Below are 16,253 nucleotides of genomic sequence, written 5' to 3' on the forward strand. Positions count from 1 at the left end.
GATGTAGAACAATGCCAGGTATAAAGCTGAGATGCTAGGATAATGCAAATACTAAATAATACATTCACAAAACCAGCAATGGACTGTGAATAATTCGTGAAGTCAAAAGCAAAAAAACCCCAAGGACAAATTAACTGAATTCAGTATTCATTAAATATTAATTGACAGGTAATACTTGCGACTCGTGTGTACTGACTGTGCTCTCAGATATTCTGAATTCGTATCACTGTAGCTCCACGTATTTCAGTGGAGTTTATTGCTAAATTACCCCAATGTAAGCAAAGGGAGATCTGGCATGATATCTTCCAGTGATAAATTAGGACCCTATGGGTATGTCTACCCTGCAGCTAGATCCCCACCGTTCCATGTCAGCTGGCTGGTAATAGGCTTGGTGCTTAAGCAGGGCTCACAAAGATGTGCTTTCTCCTGGGGCAAATGTCTGACTGTCTCTAGTGTAGCCTGCTTCAGTAGCTGAACTGTAAGGGGGAAGCAGTCGGGGAAGAATTTCACTTCATTTCCCCTTGCACATCCATTGGTATGGCCTACATGTCCCTTTCTAGAGAAGAAAAGCATCTATTTACTAAAAGCCCTTTCCCCTGGGAAAGGTAGTTCTTTCATGAACAGAATTAAAGGAGGTACCTGTTGTTAGTGTCTATGATGACACTCTCATATGTTCTTGTGCATTTAGGGCAGTGGTCCCCAACACGGTGCCTGTGGGCGCCATGGCGCCCTCGGGGGCATTTGTGTGCGCCCGCCAAGTGCTCGGGGCTGGCCAGGCCCCGGGCACGTGGCGCGTGCATGGTGCCGGAGCTGGCCCCGGGCACATGGCGCACTGTAAACGCTGGCCCTGGGAGCACTGTGAATTGGCTGTCCGCGCTCTGGGCGCATGGTGCTTGGGGGGAGCGCCGGCCCCGGGTATGCGGCGCTTGGGGGGGGAGGGGGCGCCGGCCCTGGGTGCGCGGCGCTTGGGGGGGGGACCCACAAGTGTCTCCGCCCTCTGGTGCCCGGCAGGTGAATGGCCACACCCCCTTGCGCCAGGCAGCCTCTAATGGTTGGGGACCACTGATTTAGGGGATGTTATACACCACCACCTCTCAGGAGATTTCATTCCTATCCCTCAAACCATCTTTCATCTTAACCAGGGAAAGAACTGTAGGATTGATCTAGTCTTCTGAGTTTGTTCATGCTTCCTGTAATAGGGTCGAGACTCTCTGTTGCGGCGCCTCCTGCTGGTCACACCAGGAATTAGCTCTTTTCTCAGCGGGGTGCCCCTTTCTGGCTGGTGCCTCATCTGTTGATGCTCTGCGCTTTCTCCACACTCTCACTCTGGGCCTGCGTCACTCCCAGGACCACGGTGCCCTCTTCGGGACACTGCCCACCACGCTGGTCAATCACTCCCCCATCCGGGGCTATTAGCAGTCCACAGCCTCATGTCTGCCACTGAGGCCAACTACAGCCTCATTCTAGCCACTCACTGCAGGGACAAGCTACAGTCTATATAGGCCACTCTCTCTCATGGCAAGGTGTAGTGTAAGAGGGAAGGGGGGTACCCAGGCTTGCCGACTACTCTGGGTCCTGGCCCAGGACTCCTCTGGTGGGAGCCTTATCCTGCCCTCCTTCTCTCCCCCTCTACTGCCTCCTATACCTTGGACCACTTCTCCTGCGACCCTTTGCATCCTCCCTGGTCCTTGTGTCAAGACCTGTAGTCTGGCAGGTGTCAGATTAGGGCCTCACTCTCTCTAGCTTCCCCGAGACTACCCAGCACTGGTTTCTCAAAGGTACCTCCTGGAAACCAGTCCTGCACATTCCCTGGTCAGGACCCAACTGCCCACTGCTCTGCTGAGCAGTTCCTTATAACCAGGGCTGCCCCAGCAAGCTGTCCTCCAATTGGCTTCTTACAACCCTCTCCTTGATTGGCCAGTGCTCTCTCCAACCTGCCTCATCAGACCAGAGTGGGGCAGCTTCCTCACTACACTATACTCCAACTTATGGGACAACTCCCACAGATTTCAGTGGGGGGGGGAGGATCAGACGGCTACTCTTTGCTTTTCTAAATGTGTTACTAGAAAGTAGTTTAATCTCTCTGGAAGAGCTCCTGTGCCTTTTACAGTAGTCACTTTCCCACCATATATTCCTTTAATTTTCCTCCATAACAACCATTGTTAGTTAGAAATAACAGGGAAGATGATCTCATCTGCTAAGAGATCCTGAGCTTGTGATGGGAACTGAAGCATCTCTAGCAATTACAGTCCATTATTACTAACCAGGTTTTTCTTGCATGTCTGATCAGGCTTGTGGTGACAGCGAGGGACTCGCATGTGAGGCTGAAGACTTTGTGTGTGACTACCACCTCGAAATGCTCAGCCTGTCCCAGGACCAGCAGAACCCTTCCTGTATCCAGTTTGACGACTCCAACTGGCAGATGCACCTAACCTCCCTGAAGCCCCTGGGCTTGAATGTGCTGCTCAACCTCTGCAATACCAGTGTGACAGAGCGTCTGTGCCGCTTCTCAGACCACCTCTGCAACATTGCCCTCCAGGAGACCCACAATGCCGTGCTGCCTGTCCATGTGCCCTGGGGGCTCTGTGAGCTCGCCAGGCTAATAGGTAAGGAAGAACCAAACAAGAAGACAGCTGAGAAATGTGAGCAAGCTTTCATGGTAGTCTTACTGAGCTGACAGAATACTGGGAGGGTATCAGAATGGTACCTCTTTGTTAGCTAGATCTGACTCTGATCTTCTCTTGAGTCAGTGCCCAGAGGTTTGACATCAGCCTTGTTGCTAGTGTCATTGAAGAGTTCGCTGCTGACAGGTTCAGACATGGTGCTGCAGTCATTGAGAGACATATACAGCTAAGAGTTTTTCCAGGGTTATGGACAGCAGCAATGCTGAGGAAGAGCTTTTTGCCCCACAGTGGATAAAGAATGACATAAGAACATAAGAATGGCCATACTGGGTCAGACCAAAGGTCTGTCTAGCCCAGTATCCTGTTTACTGATAGTGGTCAATACCAGATGCCCCAGAGGAAGGGACCACAACAAGTAATCCTCACATGATTCCTCTCCTATCACCCATTTCCAGACAAACAAATAAGACCAATAAGAATGAGTGAATTGCTCCTCTGCTGTCTTTCAGTGCTACTCTTCAGGCTTATCGTTTGTGTATTACAGAGAAACTAGCCGTGGTAAGCCATAGATAATATGTAGCACTTCACATCTTTTGTACTTCATAATATGCATCCCACCTGTGTGAGGTAGCTAAGTATCACTGTCCCCATTTAAGTGGGAGGCACAGGAAACTTGTACAACTTGTCCAAGGTCATGCAAGGAATCAGTGGCAAAGCCAGGATTAGAATATGAGGGTTTCTGTCCTCTTGTCCCATGCTTGTTCTTCTTGATAGTTCTTCTTCACTTAAATGAATCAGGAATGCTAAGGACTCCACTGATAATACCAGCTGGCTCTTACTTGGTGCGTCTCATCATAGATCTCAAAGTGTATGCACATGAGACTGGAGACAAGTCAGCTAGGTAAGCCTAACCTCAGTTGCCTGGCTGTTAGCACACACTGAGGCTACAGAATGGCTCTGGCTCTGTTTCTGGTGGATGCTGCTGGCTGAGCCTTTCTGCTGCTGGGAAGGTATCAGAATGACTGCAGCCAGAGGTGAGGTCTCTTTCATTTTGTTTTGGGTTATGTCTAATCCTTCTCCCCTTTACTTTAATGTTTCAGGTTTTACACCTGGTGCCAAAGAGCTTTTCAAGCAGGAGAATCACTTGGCCCTGTACCGCCTGCCAACTGATGAGATGGTGAAGGAGACAGTACTGGGAAAACTGTCTTCCATCACCAAAAGGAGACCGCCTTTGAGTCACATGATCAGCCTTTTTGTTAAGGACACCACCACCAGTAAGCCTGCCTCCCTTCTCTCGGGTGTAGTGTTAGATATAGTTGTGGGTGGGGGTGAGGAGGAAAAATGGAGTTTTTTGTAAGTACTAAAAACAACCTAGGAATTGCCAAACAGACCAAGGCTCCTTCTAGATTCATGTCCCATGTCTGCCTCCAACCAATACCATCTGCTAAAGAAGAAGCTATGTGCAACTCTCTGTGTAATGCTTTAACATGTTGGGAGGAATTTCTTCCTGACCTCAATGTGCAACCAGCTCTTGCCTAGGAGTAAGAGGATTGTGAGCAATCTTTGTAATTTGATTCTGGCTAATGTTCTATGCAATGTATTAATGATCTCTTGTGTGTCTGTGTACTGGAAAAGCAGAACAAGAAGAGTTTCTTGTTTATCTATGTATAGACATGTCCCGATGAAATCATACAGTTCAGAGTTGAAAGTCCCTGGGAGCAAATTATATCCTTCTGCCCAGCAGTTAATCTCACACCGTGACGTAGGAAGAATTTTTTTGTCTTTTCCAGTTATTGTCATCTTCTCTTAATAATAGCAAAGGCTTTGAAGTGCACTGTTCAGAGTTGACTGTTGGGATTCTCAATGTAGGGAACCATCTTTAATCTTTCCTCATTTTAACTTCATCTCCAAATTTTCATTTTTTCCCTAGAGGGCTCCAACTTGTGTATGTGTGTGCCTGTATTAATGAGGTCTAGAGTGAATTGTAAACAGAATTTTAACAGTGAGGGTAATTAACCATTAGAATAATTTACTTATGTGGTGGATTGTTCATCATTTGTAGCTTTTAAATCAAGATTGTATGGCTTTGTAAAATTATGCTGTAGGTCAACCAGAAGTTCGGAGCTTGGTGCAAGAATTACTGAGCTTTTTTGCTTTAAAATCTTAGAATGAATCTTTGAATCCATACATCATAATGAGTCCTTGAAGGAAACCAGAGTTAGACAGATAGCAGAAATAGCGCATAGCCCATATCTAAGTTCCCTTGTCTTGTGTAGTGAAATATGTCCCTGTTAATTTGACTTTTTTTTTTCACTTCAAATCCACAGTTTCTGGGGGTGAATAAGGCTTCACTGGCTCCTGGAGTGAAATGACCCATCCAATAGTTTCATTAGTTCATTGCACCAGTGCTAGAGGTTGGAGTTACTTTTGAGAACCTCTTATTTAGGAAGAGGTTTTTTTTTTAACACAAGCCCATATCCAATGCAAAAGTTGTCTGACTCACTTTTACAGACTCGCTATAGCTCAGTTAGCCCATCTCTGGCCCTACAAGAAAACAGCTTGATTCAGTAATGACCACAGCTAGAACACTGTGGGATGTCGTCCCCCCTCACTAGAATCATAGTATCGTAGGGCTGGAGGAGACCTCAGGTGATCGAGTCCAGCCCCCTGCCCAAAGCAGGACCAACCCCAACTAAATCATCCCAGCTGGGACTTAAAAACCTCTAGGGCTGGAGATTCCACCACCTCCCTAGGTAACCCATTCCAGTGCTTCGCCCGCCTCCTAGTGAAATAGTTTTTCCTAATATCCAACCTAGACCTCTCCCACTGTAACTTGAGACCATTGCTCCTTGTTCTGCCATCTGTCACTACTGAACAGCCTCTCTCCATCGTCTTTGGGACCTCCCTTTAGGAACTTGAAGGCTGCTATCAAATCCCCTCTCACTCTTCCCTTCTGCAGACTAAATAAGCCCAAATCCCTCAGCCTCTCCTTGCTATGCCAGGTGGGAGCAGGGATTTTACCTAGCTTGCTGCTAGGAGCCTAGTAAGGAGTCTCATGCTTTATAAATCAGTGTAATCTGGCAGGGCATGCATGTAAATTAGTGAACAGTGACAGTGTTTAATACCCATCCATAGCCATTTTTGAAGGATCCCACTTCTTGTTCGCTAATAGTCATGTTCCCATGACAGGTTATTAATATATCTTGATAGCCGAGGGGGGTTTTAGTTGTTTTCTTGTGCTGCGAGGCATCTGATTTGTACATCTTTGTGGGCAGATTGGAATGGTACATGCACTGTGTCACTGGCGTTAACTTTTACAGAGCGAATGTAAGGTGGGCTGAGCAAGGTGCTCTTGATACTGAACAGCGTCTATGCGAGACGGAAAGCAGAAATACATATGCACACCAGCAGCTGCGTGTTCACTCCCCAGCTCCTACTCTGCGTATAAGGCTTGGACTTTGCAGGGTTCAGCTCGCATCTCCTGCCCTTTTGTTCACAGCAGAGCCCATCTGACCATGCATTCAAGATGGGGAGGATTTAAAGTTTTTACAGTAAAATTAACCCAGGCTTCATACAAGCTGTCCATTGTGTTTCTCTAACAAGCCCCCTCTTTCACATTCTGCTCTTGCTGCATTCAGATGTTTGTTATGCTGATAAACTCAGTGTGGGGGGTCTATTTTTAGTACACAGCAGAGAGCTGGTATGTTTTGGAAAATCCTCTAGTGTTCAGGAAGGTCCCCACCTGGTTTGTCTGAATGGATATTCTTGGCTCTTGACCTCATTGGCTAGCATAAATGTCTGCACTCAGCAGCAATGCCTGCAGGAAGTCTTTACGTTTACTTTTTGGAAGTGATTTTTTTTTTAGATCAGTTTTGAAGCTATTGGGGGCAGAGTCACTGAGCAGCTGGAGGAGGGAATCGAATTAACCTTGACAGTGAATGATATGTGCATGTAATGTTAATGTTTCCACGTGAGATAACGAGGGCCAGGAACGCTGGAGGGTAGGCAGGACCTCCATCCTTGACTTTTAATCTACCTCCCATGCCCTGGTCTTTTACCAGATAAGTGAAAATCACAAGATGATCTAACACACCCAAACCCAGCAGGATGAGTTAGAGGTCATTGGTCAGCTTTCAAGAATCCTAGAATTAGAATTCTCCTGGTCAGTGGGGGTGATTCTCTACAAGGGATGTTAGAAGTAATTTAATTTAGTAATCGTGTACCTGCAACAATTCTTAGTGGTTACATGATTATTTGATGGCCCCTGGGGGCAGGGCTGGCAACCAGTGCACTCCTGGCCCAACTCCTGGGGACCCGCCTGCCATCCTGTGCTGCTGCCTCTGTATCAAAGGTGGCAGCGCGGGGTGGCAGGCTGGGAGCCTGTCCAAGAGGGAAGCCAATTTAAAAATCAGATACAGAGCATCAGTGTGGGGTGGCAACGCCCCCTGTCCATGGGGGACCCCACACTCCCCACAGACAGAGGCTGCTCCATGGGATGCCAGAGCAGGTTCTGTCTGCAGGGGGCTTGGACCCTTGTGTGCTGCTGCCTCTGATACAGAGGCAGCAGTGCAGAGTGGCTGACAGCCCCCCTGCGTTCTCTTCATTTAAAACTCGGATCCGTGGGCTGGGAGGAGGGGGTGTTGTGGTTAACCAGGACAGTTAACTGATTAGCAATAGCTTATTGGTTGAACGGTTATCTACTGACATCCCTATTCTCTACACAGCTTCAGAGGGGTAGCTGAGTTAGTCTGTAACAGGAAAAACTTAAAAAACGAATAGTCCTGTAGCACCTTAAAGACTAACAAAACGTGTAGATTATATCATGAACTTCCGTGGGCACAGCCCACTTCTTCAGATGAAGTGTGGGCTGGCTCCCACACTACCTTTCACGTCCTAATGATATAACCAACCAACCAAAGAATGGAGGTGCTAATTGTTCTTATCAGCCTCTTGTAACTACTTGAACCTCTACTCACTGTCTCTCTTTTTTTTTCCCTCCCCTCCTTTTTTCCCCTCCTCCTCCCGGGTTGTGCTCATGAAAGCTCATGATACCATCTACATGTTTTGTTAGTCTTTAAGATGCTACGAGACTATTCGTTGTGTGTTAAGTGTTTCCTGTTTTCTACAATGCATCTTCTAGAGCATGGGTTCCCAAACTGGGGGCTTGAAGAAATTCCAGGGGGGGCACAAGGCAACCCAGCTTCCCTCCCCCCATTAAGTTTTGCTGCCCCGGTCAGTTCCCCGCTTTTTTTTTTTTTTTTTGTGCTCAACAAGTTTTGCTATGGGGGGAGGGGATAGGTGAGGGTTTGTCAAAAATCAAAAAGGGGGTGTGATGCCGAAAAGTTTGGGAACCCACTGCTAGAGCTTTTGTCCAGCCTTGCTTTAAATGCCCCAGGCAGCAATCATTCATCACACAAATTCTTCTGTGATGACAATGACACCTAGCTCTTATCTCCTGCTTTTTATCGATAGATCTCAGAGCACTTTATAAAGGTCAGTGTCTATATCTGAGGCACAGGCAGGTGAAGTGACTTGCTGGGCTAATGAGTAGAGCCCCAGATCCCTGACTCCTAGTTCCATGCCTAGACCATGTTGCCTCCAATCTGATAGACTCCAGTCAAATGGTTTTCACTATAAACGATCCCCTGCTATTCAACTCACATTTCCCATTGCTTAGTTTCATTTTGTGACTCCTGATTATACCCTGATTTGGAGGAGCAGCATTGCAGTGTAAGGGGAGAGGTACTGGAACTGGCTAGCAGGTCCATAATTTACCACTAGCTCAGTTAACTTGAAGCCAAACCTGCGTCATCTCATCTTGAATAGTCTCTGTCCAGTAGCTGATACACTCTGGACCTGGCCAGCGGGTGTACTCGGCAGATCAGGACATTTTGTCTTATTGTGGGCTGCATTGTAGTGTTTTGTTGTCAAATGAGCCATTGCATTGAATCCCTTGGCTGAGAATGTACACGTGAGACACCTACCTGTTTTTTTTCTAGGCACTGAGCAGATGCTTTCTCATGGGACAGCTGACATCATTCTTGAGGCCTGCACAGACTTCTGGGATGGTGCTGATATCTACCCCCTCTCCGGTTCTGACAGGTGGGTGGCATTACCATCTTGACAGAAGGAGTTGCTGGTTTAAAATTAATTACTGGATAGAATTATGGTTATATTAAGGCTCCACATAACAATACTTTATAAGCTATTTATAAATAATACAGCTGTTATAAGCATATTATAAACATAAGTTAGCTGTAATTGGTTATAAGCACATTGTTAAGGGATTACAAGGTTATAAGCAATCTATTGTTCTGTTGGACTCTAACAATTTACAAATCATTTATTAAAATATTTGTTCATCATTTATAAGCCCCTAATACATTGTTTATTAATGGAATCTTACTGTAATGCCCAAGAATTCTAAACAAGTCAAGTGATGATGTCAATAGAATTTGCTTTGGTTATCACTGGGAAGTTCCATATCTGCATACAAAGTACATTCATGCTCTTGGTAGTATTTTGCTGCGGTAGATTTGGTGCTCCCCGAGCCATTACTGTCACCTCTTGTCATTTGTTGTTTCTGTTGAATCTTAATCTATTTGCTAAAGTATTTGCCTCTTGTAGCGCAAAAGATCAGTTCCTGATTTTTGTTGTACTGCCATTCCCTTGGGCTCCTGTATCTAACCATTTTTGAGTGTTAAGAAAGACCTGTTCATTTTTGGAATATTTCTTTTATGGGGCATTGATCGACAACTTCTTGTTAAGAGTAGTTGTGGCCCAGCCTACTGCTGCAAATTCAAAACAAACATGGAACTTTAAGCTACTCTAATGACTGCATGTTGAGAATGTGCCTTTAAATGCAGCTATTTGAAACTGTTCCCCTGGCATATTGTAAGTGCTGGGGGCGGGGGCAGGGGAGAACTCTTTGTTTAACTTACATTGGCTTTGTATTGCTGCACCATACAAATCTACATACTATTGTCATGGGTCAGGGCTAGCTGCACCTATTGCTCCTCTCTGTATGAGTTTACTTCCTCCAGACCATAGGCCTTGAGCCTTTGCATTCCGGGGTAGAATTCTATGATGCTACAGCATTCAATATACCAACTGTGATTGCTCAGATGGTCCAACTGGGTTCAGCTGTCTGCTGTTCTTTCCTTTGGAATCTGTGACCAGTGGCAAATAGTGTGACCCAAAGCAGTCTTCTTAAAACAATGTATTGTCTAATCTTAACTGTAGGGGCATAGTGTAACAGGAGAAATGGGTTTTTAAAACAGTAAATAGTCTATATGCATATCTGTCTGAGCTAACAGCTTGGGTAGAATCATAGAATCATAGGACTGGAAGGGACCTCGAGAGGTCATCGAGTCCAGCCCCCCGCCCTCAAGGCAGGACCAAGCTCCGTCTACACCATCCCTGACAGATGTCTATCTAACCTGTTCTTAAATATCTCCAGAGAGGGAGATTCCACCACCTCCCTTGGCAATTTATTCCAATATTTGACCACCCTGACAGTTAGGAATTTTTTCCTAATGTCCAATCTAAACCTCCTCTGCTGCACTTTAAGCCCATTACTCCTTGTCCTGTCCTCAGAAACCAAGAGGAACAAATTTTCTCCTTCCTCCTTGTGACACCCTTTTAGATATTTGAAAACCGCTATCATGTCCCCCCTTAATCTTCTTTTTTCCAAACTAAACAAGCCCAGTTCATGAAGCCTGGCTTCATAGGTCATGTTCTCTAAGCCTTTAATCATTCTTGTCGCTCTTCTCTGTACCCTTTCCAATTTCTCCACATCTTTCTTGAAATGTGGCGCCCAGAACTGGACACAGTACTCCAGCTGAGGCCTAACTAGTGCAGAGTAGAGCGGCAGAATGACTTCACGAGTTTTGCTTACAACACACCTGTTGATACAACCTAGAATCATATTTGCTTTTTTTGCAACAGCATCACACTGTTGACTCATATTCAACTTGTGGTCCACTATGACCCCTAGATCCCTTTCCGCCATGCTCCTTCCTAGATAGTCGCTTCTCATCTTGTATGTATGGAACTGATTGTTCCTTCCTAAGTGGAGCACTTTGCATTTCTCTTTATTAAACCTCACCCTGTTTGCCTCTGACCATTTCTCTAACTTTCTAAGGTCATTTTGAATTATGTCCCTATCCTCCAAAGAAGTTGCAACTCCACCCAGTTTGGTATCATCTGCAAACTTAATAAGCGTACTCTCTATCCCAATATCCACATCATTGATGAAGATATTGAACAGTACGGGTAGACCTGTCTTATCCCAAATCCTCTTCATCTCTGGCACATTTGCTCCCTTGAGAAGTGTGTGTCATTAAACTCTCAAGCGTCCTCTGAGTTCCCTGTGCCTCTGACATGGGCTGAGATCTACCTGGCGAAACCTGTTTAGTGAATCCAGTTGGAGGGTTGCATAACAGCTCCAGCATTGTCCACCCAGTGTTTACTCACATCTTGTTGGTGAATGAACCCCACATACTCATTCAATGAACCTCTGGCAATAAGCACACAATTACATAACACATCCATCACAGACAGCTCCAGTTCCATCACAAGTACACTACATTAGTCTGTTTACCTGCTCCCTGTGTGCATCATCACTATCCCTGACAGCCTAGGTGGGAAACATAAGGCCCCGGGGCTGGATGTGGCCCTTGGCTTGCCTGGATCTGGCCCCCAAGGCTCAGGGCTCCTCTGCCAGCATTGGGGTGTCCATGCTGATGTTCCAACTTCCTGAGGTCCCCTGTGAGGCTGAAGCCTCCCTAGGCTGGGCCTCCCTAGGCTCTGGTGTGTGAGGAGAATGTGGGGAGTGTCTTTCTCCTCCTTGGTCAGTTGAGTTATACAAGCTACAAGAAAATATCTCTTAGACCAATCTCTGATCAATGTTAGAAACAAACTTGCAGGACTGATCCATGAAACTTACATTGTTGGTTTCCTCCAACTCCGAGCTCTGAGGAGTTATACTCAGGGCTCGACAAATACACTCGCCCGCTCGCCCGTGGCGAGGAGATTTTACCAGCTGGCGAGTGCAGAGGCAGACTGGCTGGGTGGGCCGTTGTGACGGGCTGGCCGAAGCCCGTACTACGGGTGGCACGGCCCCATCCGATCCGCTGGCCGGCGGAGGAGCAGAGCGCTGCCGGGGAGGAGGAAGTGCAGCGATTCTTGCCACCAGGGTGCTTGCATTAGCTCCAGTGCGAGGAGGCGGGGCGCGAGCCAGAGGGCGGGATGCCTGCAGGACGTGGCCCCACCGATTTTAAAGGGCTGCGGCAGCTTGGCTCTGGCCGCGTGTCCCTGGGAGCTGGCTGCAGCGCAGCCAGGCCCCGCCCCGCCGGCTCCAGTCCTGCCACAACCCCAGCTCCCTTGCCGCCAAGAGACCGTTCCCTGTTGACCGCTGCTGTACCCACCCCGCGCCCCTTTGTCTCCGCGCCGCCCGTTCCCCACATCGCCCATTCCCCATGCTGCCCCTGCTCCCCTGCACCCCGGACCCCCTGCTCTCCCTCTTCCCTGTGACTCTCTGACTCTGCGCCACCCTTGCACCCCATATCCTGCTCCCCCTGATCCCTGCCCCCCAGCTCTGTGTTGCCCATTCCTTGCACTGCCTCTAGACCCCGATCCCTCTGCCCCTCCCATTCCCTGTGCCTCCACCACATCCTGCTCCCCCGAACCCTGTGTCCCTCTGTGCCTCCTGTTTCCCGCCCCACCCCGTACACCCCCCACTGTTCCCTGCACCCCTCTGGCTCTGTGCTGTCCCTGCACCCTGCTCCCCCTGTGGGTTGGGAGTGAGGGGTGCTTGTCCATAGGGAGGGGCTGGACAGGGCAGGGAAAAGGCTGCTGTGATCCAGCAGCAGTGAAAGGAGAAGTTCACTTGAAGCGCCTTTGCCTTTATGGAAAAAAAGAATGAATATGCTATTTGCTATTTATAGGACTAAAAAGCCGGGACAAAAACGAAAACAAACAAACAACCCCCCCCCCCCATTGCAAAATGCAAATGTGCAGACACCTGCAGGGGAGGGACCAGCACCAGAGGAGAGAGGCAGGGCAGGTGTGTAGAGGAGGTGTTAGGAGCGGGGATGAGAAGGAGTAGCTCACATGAGCAGAGTGGGGCTACTGGAGGAGTGGGCACAGGAGGGAGAGACAGGCTGGTGGAGGGGGGCAAGTCTCAGGAGGGCTGAGGGCAGTGAGAAGGGCAGGAGTCAGGACAGCAGAGGAGGGTGAGGGGTTGGGGGGCAGCAGGCACCAGGGGAGCTGATGGAGCAAGGGGAGGAGATATGGCAGCAGAGGGAAAAGGTAGAGGTTTATAAGATATTTATTAATAACTTGGGTGATACTTATTAATAACTTATTAGTAATTACTGTTTTTATTCTTATTAGGAATTCATGCTATTAAAAAAACACTTTTTGAGGGGGAGGGTGGCAAGTCCCTTTTTTGTCTGGCGCGTAGGGTTTTCCATAATTTGTTGAGCCCTGGTTATACTGATGGCAGAATGGCAGCATGCCTCTCATAGCTCTTGTCTCTTCGATGCAGGAAGAAAGTATTGGATTTCTACCAGCGAGCATGTCTCTCAGGCTATTGTTCTGCCTTTTCCTACAAGCCAATGCACTGTGCCTTGTCCTCCCAGCTCAATGGCAAGTGCATAGAACTGGTGCAGGTCCCTGGACAGAATGCCATCTTCACATCCTGTGACCTTCCTGGGACTGTGCCCATCAAACAGAGCAGCAGGAGAAACAGCTGGAGCTCTGATGGTATGTCTCTCCCCTTCTCTTGGGGATGTAGGTCTCTAGTTTCTGGTCAGTCTAAAGCTGTAGCAGCTGTCTTCAAAGCATTTCTTATGTAAATATACCTACATTTGCAAGACAATAGTTAGACTTCAGAGTAGTCTAATTATTAGAGCAAAGGGGACTGAGTTCTGTTCCTGGCTTTGCATCTGTGCAATCTTATGCAAGTTACTTATGCTGGGTTTTTCCGTGGGGTCAGGAATTCCTTTTGGTTTCCTCAAAAGACCTGTGCCATTAATCCCTCTGTGCCTCGGTTCCCCATTCTGTAAAATACAGTAATATGGTCTCATGTGGGAGTTGGGATGCAAGATTAGCAAGTGTTTTGTTGTACAATTTCTCTTGCAACACCAAGATCCCTTACTGTATTCTGCAGTGAAATCATGTTAATAACAGCCAGATCTGGTAAAGGAAGCCTGTCAGTCTAAATCTATAACAGATCATTTTGGAGCCATTGCAGCATCCCCAGAGAGAACATGTTTAATCTAATGACTTGAGATCAGCTTAGTGATGAAAGTGACTAGTCGAATCACTACTCAGCTAGTCGCTTCCCCCCACTTCCCACTGCCTCTGTATCAGAGGCACCAACTGCGGGGGGAAGGAGCCAGTGCTGGGGGGAGCTGGCTAAAAAGCCGTTCCCCATAGCACTATCTCCGTGGGGAGTGTGACGGCGCGTTGGGTGTCCCCCGTCTCCTGCACCCCGAAATGGCACAAACAGACTCCACCAGCCAGTGGAATTGAGGGTGGTTTATTGCTCCTCCAGGATACAGCATAGCACAGATGTAATCTGGTTACAGGAACTGGGGCTAAGAGGCCTCAGTGCTCCCCTTGAGATATGGGAGTCCCAGCCCCCCTCCCCAGCTCCTTCTCCCCTGCTTTCCAGATAGGAACCAACCAACTCTCTTCCAGCCCTGCCCCCCAGCGAGGGCAGCATTCCACCTTCCTTTGTTCCTCTCCATGGGGGGTGTCTGGTTCAACAAGTTTGGCATTACCTTTGCATAGTGAGGTTTTCCCTGCTGGGTCTTGCTCCAGACAGCAGGGGTCACCACAGCCCAGCAAGTACCCCCACTACGTCACAGGGAGGCATTGAAGAAACCACTCATGCGGGATCCTGACTGCTGTGCCTCTCCCTTTGAAATGTACAAGAGCTGTGGGTGGAGAGGCGCAGCAGTTGGGACCCACGCAAGCAGGGACTGCTTTGGTCTCCACTCGCGTGAGTTCCCCCTGCGCTTCTTCCTTTGTAATGTACAAGAGCCGCTCAACTACTCGATTCCATTGACTACCCAATTAGCAGATTAAGCTAAATTTAACATCCCTAGATCAGCTCCCCTTCAGTTTCATGGCTGTCAGCTTCCACCAGTCTTGCTGTGTTGTTTAAGCACAGTATGATGTCCTTAAAATGCATATGTATACATTAGGCAGCACATGTACTGTGCCCTCCCTACCCTTTCTTGAAACTAACTAGCAACCTTTGTTTTGTTTTTTTCCTTCCTATGCTGTGTATGTGTTTGCACTGTGTTCTTGGCTGCATGTTTGGGTCTTTAAAACTCCTTTTGTGACCATGTATGTTTGGGCACATGAGTGTCTTGTCACCCGTCCATCTGTACACGTGTGCTTGCATATTTCTGCACATATTGGTACTTGTCTCCACATGGTCATGTCTCATTATCTGTGTCCATGCGTGTCTCTGTGTGCATGCACGTGTGGGGGTTTGCGTCTCAATGTGATTGTGTATTGTTTGCATGCCTGAAGAAGGGATCGGGGAAGTGATAGAGAAGGAGGATTGTATCCAGGCTCTGAGTGGCCAGATCTTCATGGGAATGGTCTCGTCTCAGTACCAGGCCCGACTTGACATCGTCCGCCTCATTGATGGGCTGGTCAATGCCTGTATTCGTTTTGTCTACTTTTCCCTGGAAGATGAACTGAAGAGTAAGGTAGGCTACGTCTGCTCTGTCCCTTTCTAAACTTGCATGGTCCCTGCCTTGACTGGCTTAAGAGTTCATCCCAAATACAATCCGAGAGTAACCCTATCCAGCTGCCTAATTGGCGGTCTCAGTGGCACATGAAGGTCACAAGGCTTCTGTATCTGTTGGTCCCTGCATCAGCTCTGTAAAATCTTGTGTGCTGTCTCCTAGGTGTTTGCTGAGAAGATGGGGCTGGAGACTGGCTGGAACTGCCATATATCCTTAACGCCCAATGGAGATGTGCCTGGGTCTGAGATTCCTCCCTCTAGCCCCAGCCATGCAGGATCTTTGCATGATGACCTGAATCAGGGTGAGCGAACTGCCCTCTGGGAAAGGTGGTTGTAAGACTCAGGTGGAGAATGTCTACCTGTAGGGGCAGTGATGTATGGTGAGCAAGATGGGATGCTTTGGTTGGGCTCCATGCTGCGCTGCTGCTTTGAAATGCCACGTGGAGCCAGGATCTTGGGCTCCATGTGGCATTTCAGCAGAACCTGGGATCAGCCGGGGACTCCGCTACTGACCACAGGTTCCATGGGGCATTTCCCCAGAACCCAAGGTCAGCTGGGAACTCCCCATCTGATCTTGGGTTCCACGGAAATGTCGCGCTGGAGCCTGGGATTAGCTGGGGAGTCCCCACGTGGCAGTGCCGCACAGCTGATCCCGGGCTCAGCTGTGCAGTGCTACCTCTTTGAAGTACCCCCTTTTTCCCCTCTTTGCTGCTTCTATCTAGTGGAGGCTGTGTGTGTGGGTGGGGGGTGTGTTGGGGGGGGGGGAATCGACTAGTCTTTAACATCCCTACCTCATGCATCTGCCTCCAAACAGATTAGTCATCTAAAAATATTTTATTTTAAGAGACTATTGGGAGGAG

At 48.1% G+C, this 16,253-nt stretch overlaps 1 protein-coding gene across 2 annotated transcripts in view; it reads left to right on the forward strand.

The window, feature by feature from the left end:
• TMEM94 (transmembrane protein 94) overlaps window positions 1–16,253 on the forward strand; it is a 115,372-nt gene that overhangs the window by 86,699 nt on the left and 12,420 nt on the right. For both annotated transcript variants that reach the window (XM_075903686.2, XM_075903685.2), the window contains 6 exons: window positions 2,291–2,606; window positions 3,725–3,898; window positions 8,624–8,726; window positions 13,174–13,391; window positions 15,174–15,355; window positions 15,557–15,695. In XM_075903686.2, the coding sequence (XP_075759801.1) occupies window positions 2,291–2,606; window positions 3,725–3,898; window positions 8,624–8,726; window positions 13,174–13,391; window positions 15,174–15,355; window positions 15,557–15,695 (1,132 nt within the window). The remainder of the gene's footprint in view (window positions 1–2,290; window positions 2,607–3,724; window positions 3,899–8,623; window positions 8,727–13,173; window positions 13,392–15,173; window positions 15,356–15,556; window positions 15,696–16,253) is intronic.

The sequence above is a fragment of the Pelodiscus sinensis genome, chromosome 20, assembly GCF_052426305.1.
Source record: "Pelodiscus sinensis isolate ZL-2025 chromosome 20, ASM5242630v1, whole genome shotgun sequence".
Classification (NCBI taxonomy): Eukaryota; Metazoa; Chordata; order Testudines; family Trionychidae; genus Pelodiscus; species Pelodiscus sinensis.